Source organism: Ixodes scapularis, unplaced genomic scaffold (assembly GCF_016920785.2).
Source record: "Ixodes scapularis isolate PalLabHiFi unplaced genomic scaffold, ASM1692078v2 PGA_scaffold12__126_contigs__length_90152505, whole genome shotgun sequence".
Lineage (NCBI taxonomy): Eukaryota > Metazoa > Arthropoda > Arachnida > Ixodida > Ixodidae > Ixodes > Ixodes scapularis.
In genome coordinates, this window is record NW_024609838.1 from 86,040,360 (window position 1) to 86,044,995 (window position 4,636).

General features: G+C 54.7%; 1 protein-coding gene across 1 annotated transcript; it reads right to left on the reverse strand.

The window, feature by feature from the left end:
- Window positions 1-983: 983 nt before the first annotated feature.
- On the reverse strand, window positions 984-4,354 carry LOC115313286. The gene is made up of 2 exons (XM_029972239.4): window positions 3,937-4,354; window positions 984-1,831 (listed from the first exon to the last, which is right to left on the reverse strand). Exons 1-2 carry the CDS (start codon window positions 4,339-4,341, stop codon window positions 1,253-1,255), a joined length of 984 nt encoding a protein of 327 aa, XP_029828099.2. The 5' UTR covers window positions 4,342-4,354; the 3' UTR covers window positions 984-1,252.
- Window positions 4,355-4,636: the final 282 nt, after the last annotated feature.

Sequence of the window (4,636 nt, forward strand, 5' to 3'; positions counted from 1 at the left end):
CTATTGTGGGTAGTGTTTACCGAAACATCTGTCCCGTAGCTCGTTCTAGGATATGACACTCAGCAGGATCCGACGCTGCGAACTCCGTATGCATTATTGTTTTTCCAGTCATGTTAGTAGCTGGTCGAAACGGACGATTTGAACATTTGTGATGCTGCGTACACCGTAGAGAGTTAATGCCTGTAATAATTCGCTTATTTGCATTACTGATAATTATGAAGCAGTAGTTCAGTGTGCAAGTAATATGAAGTATCGGCTTCGACGAGAATAAAATGTTATGCAACAAAACCTATCTACCTACGGCTATACTATTTGCAGTTCCACAGACTGTGCGACAATTAGATACCCAGAACTGGATCATGAATTTTAAATGAGTTTTAGAATGAGCCGTAACATATATCGATATCAGAAAAGAATACGAATCTCGAGAGTTTTCGATTAAAAGATAGCTTCCGTTCAGCTATCTTCTTTCGTCCACTCCTTCCTCTTGCGAGGCACAGCAAAGACTGCGGAACCCCTATGGAGCGCCTAGTTCCTGAGGCTGAGCATGCGCTCAATAAAAAAGAGAAGAGGCGGCATGGAGTAGAATTGGAGAGGAAGATAGGTTCGCGTCTACCCACTGTGGGTCGCCTGTCAATTCCCGATCAGGCCTAGTTCTACTCGCTCCGAGGAAGTCACACAAAGAGCGCTATCATAGAAACACTTTATAAATACTCAAATTGTGCCGTCGATGCTGTGGAAGGCCACGGTTGCCCTGGGGTCCGGGTCTTGCCTGGGCTCGTTCAGCACCGCCTCTTTCGTTCGTCACGGCCCTTCGAACTCTGTCCACGCGCACCTCCCACGAGCGTCCCTTTCTCCTCTTCCTCGCCGCTCACGGGGCCGTCCATCCACGTTCAGCGTGGCTCGTTGTCTCCCACACTCCCCTCCCCTCAAGCCTCAAACTCTGGGGGGGTCCGGAGTATCCGGAGTTCCTGGACCGAGTCACTGGACTCCAAGATGAACTCCTGGTGGGGGAGCTTGATGAGCTCTCGCTCCCGCAACAGGTCCGGGGTCAGGTAGCTGTACGTCTGCTGGATGGCCAGGTAGGTGGTCTCGGCAAAGTTGCCCAGCGTGGCCGTCGAGACGCGGGCCGAGGTGTAGCAGACCTCGATGCCCGCCATGTGCAGCAGCTTCTTGGGCACTTGCAGGGCACGGTGTGGCGCTTTCCACTCTTGTTTCCCCAATAGCCGTTACGGACGGGGATGACGCACAGCTAGGCCAGGATGATGGCTTGAAGGATGGCCGTGGCCACCTCTTTGGAGCACTTGGCAGGACTGGCACCTCTTTGGAGCTCTTGGAGCACTGGCCGTTGAAGTCCCCAATGGCCGCAAAGGCCTTGAGGCGGGTGCGCTGGCCGGCACGCGTCTGCTTCTGCACCGTCATAATCTTCAGCACCTCGTCCTTCAGCGTGTCCCTGGGACTCTCCGGTCCTCCGCGTCTCCGCCGCCCTGCCTTCGTTGACGTGGTCGACGTCGGGATTGCTCACCCCGTCTCTGCCAACCAGGTTGACCACCCTGACGGTTGGTCCGTCTTGCTCCTTGCTAACCGGGTTGACCACCCTGTTGGTTGGTCTGGCCGTTCCCCCTTCCAACGGGGTTGACCACCCTGTCGGCTTGTCTGGCCATTCTCTTGCCGAACGGGTTGGCCACCCGGTGCGTTGGTCTGACTGGTCTTCTGCCGGAAGGGTTGACCACCCTGGGAGTTGGGCCAGCTGGCTCCGCCGGTATCCCGGGAAGTGGAAGGTCGCCTTCCCGGATGGCGCCGCCCATTCTGGTTCCTCCGGGGGGCATTTCTGGACAGAACAAGCTCTATTAACATCTTGCAAAGATTAGATCAAGTTCTAGGCCGCAGATTATAGCGCCGCGCAGAGCACCTGTCGGATCTCTCACCGACGGGTTCGCGCATTGTTCGGCTACCGCGCTTAGGCCGCGTTGCCGGTCGCGCGCGAGAGTCACGCGGAACGGAGGATTCCTCGTTTTGTTCTCGTTCATCGTCATCCCGATCACGAAGATGGTACTTTTTTAGGTCTGTGATGTGGACCGGGCCAGACTCCTCGCTCGCATTTTCCTGAGCGAGCCTGTAGGTAAGACGTGACAGTCGTGCCTTTACCACGTAGGGCCCTTCCCACTTCGGAGCAAGTGAGGCTGCGAATCCGCTCGCTGCGTTGCTCAAAGGATGGGTTCTCCTGAGGACCAAGTCACCCACCTTGTACTCCAGGTGACGATGAGTCTTATCGTACTGGGTCGCCTGTTCGATCCTTGCTGCAACGAGGTTCTCTCTGGCGTCGTGCAACGCATTCGAAAGGCGAACTTTCAACTCCGCCGCGTATTTAGAGAGTGGGCGTTCTGTCGAACCTTGGTTATTTCGTAACCCGTTCTCCAGCGGAGACGATAGCTCCTTACCCAAGTTTAGAAGCGCAGGCGTTAACCCAGTAGATCTGTTCACGGTCGTCCGGATTGCAAAACCCATCTCGACAATGTGTTCGTCCCAGTCCCTGTGTCTCTCCGTTAGTGTGATCAGCATGCTCTTCAAGTTTCGGTTCACTCTCTCAGTGATATTAGCCTGAGGATGGTATGGTGTCGTCCTTTTGTGCTTTATGTTTAGCGCCAAGCAGGAGTCAGTGAACACTCTGCTGGTAAAATAGCTAGCATTATCGCTGATGAGACACGTGGGTGTACCGAAGCGCATGAAAGTTTCCAACAACTTCTCCCAGATGCGCTCCGAGACCAGCTTCCTCAGCGGGTGTAACTCCACCCATTTCGAGAAATGATCGGTTATTACCAATAAATACTGGTTCCCACGGGGACTTTTTGGAAGTGGGCCGATGATGTCGCAAGCAACCATCTCCCACGGGTAGTGACTCACTACAGGCTGCATCAGGCCTGGGGGCTTTCCCCCTCGCGGCTTCGCTTTCTGGCAGGCTGGGCAGCTACGGGCGTATCGGAGTGTGTCCTGTCTCATCCCCGGCCAGGTCGCGACGCGACATAACTTTTGAAAAGTCTTGCTGCCGCTGCCATGACCAGCCAAAGCCGAGTCGTGGAAGTATCCGATAAACCGCCTCCGTAGCCTCCTAGGAATCACCACCCTGAACGGAGAGTCGTTCCCCTCCTCGTCGTCGATTGTTGGAATGTAGCGGAGCAATAAGCCGTCTTGACCCAGCAAGTATGAATCAATATGTTCGTTAAATTGACCGCCAGCGTTCCCGGTGTTGCTTGCTATTTCCGCAATTTTCCCCAACACCCGCTGACAAAAACCATCTGCCTTTTGGGCCTCGACAAGCTCTTCCTTGCTCACCACTTCACCCCAAGCCACGATCCTCTGTTCCCTCGTGCGGCCTCCTAACACTGCGACGAGCTCCTGTTGCATCGATCCCTTCCCGCTGCCTCGCTTATGAGCGGCCGCGCAGGAAGCTCGTCTCTCGCAATCCCCTGGCTGCGTCTCCTCCTTCCAACCACTATCATGGGGCGCCCGAGAAAGTGCGTCTGCAACCTTGTTGGTGGAGCCCTTTCGGTACTCGACAGTATAGGAGTATCGCTGCAAAGTGAGTGCCCACCGAGCTAACCTCCCCGCCGGCTCTTTCAACCTTTGAATCCAGGTGAGAGCGGCGTGGTCTGTCTGAATGACGAAGGTGGTCCCGTCTAAATACAGGTCGAATTTCTTTAGAGCAAACATGACGGCCAGCCCCTCCTTCTCCGTCACGCTGTAATTGCGTTCTGGCGGTGTAAGGGTTCGGCTGGCGAATGCCACCGGGCGCAGCTGTCCGTCATGTTCTTGCAATAACACCGCACCGACCCCGTAGTCGCTCGCGTCGGTCTGTACCACGAACGGACGGTTAAGGTCTGGCAGGCACAGGCTGGCCGTGGCTGCTATCGCCTTCGTGAGGGAAGAGAAAGCTACCTCTTGTTCTCCGCCCCAGGCCCATCTTGAACCTTTGTGGAGCAGCAGGTTCAGTGGCCGTGTGAGTCCAGCGCACCCTGGAATGAACTGCCGATAAAAACCGACCATTCCAAGGAACCTTTGAAGGCTCTTCGCGTCGCGCGGTGGTGGGTAATCAAGAATGGCCCTCAACTTATCCTCGTTCGGCCTCAAGGTACCGTCATCTACGACGAAACCCAAGAGGTTGACCCTTGAGGCTGCGAGCTGGACCTTCTTTGGATTAATTGTTAATCCCGCTTTGCTCATTCTGCTTAAGATAATCTCAAGGTGTGCTAGGTGCTCCTCGAATGACCTTGAAAATACGACGGCATCATCCATGTATGCCATGGCAAAGTTGAACTTCGCGTCCCCCAGCACGATGTCCATAAGCCGTTGGAAACTCGATGGCGAGTTAGACAATCCAAACGGAAGGCGGATAAACTCAAACAGACCCCTGTGACAGGTGAACGCCGTCTTCTGGACATCGTGTGGTGCTACCTGGATCTGCAAAAAACCTCTGCTACAATCCAAGGTAGTGAAAACCCTCGCGCTACCCAACGAGTACATGATGGACTCAATAGATGGGAAGGGATATGAATCCCTTCGTGTCATCTCGTTAAGTCGGCGGTAGTCAACGCAGAGACGAGCGGTACCGTCTTTTTTTGGCGCTAAGACTACCGGA

Excerpts from the sequence above, each read along its gene's own strand:
- LOC115313286 (XM_029972239.4), bottom strand. The coding sequence starts at position 4,341 with ATGGACATCGTGCTGGGGGACGCGAAGTTCAACTTTGCCATGGCATAC. Across the intron at positions 1,832-3,936 it reads CCTGGGGCGGAGAACAAGAG|AAATGCCCCCCGGAGGAACC; the intron begins GTAGCTTTCTCT and ends TGTTCTGTCCAG.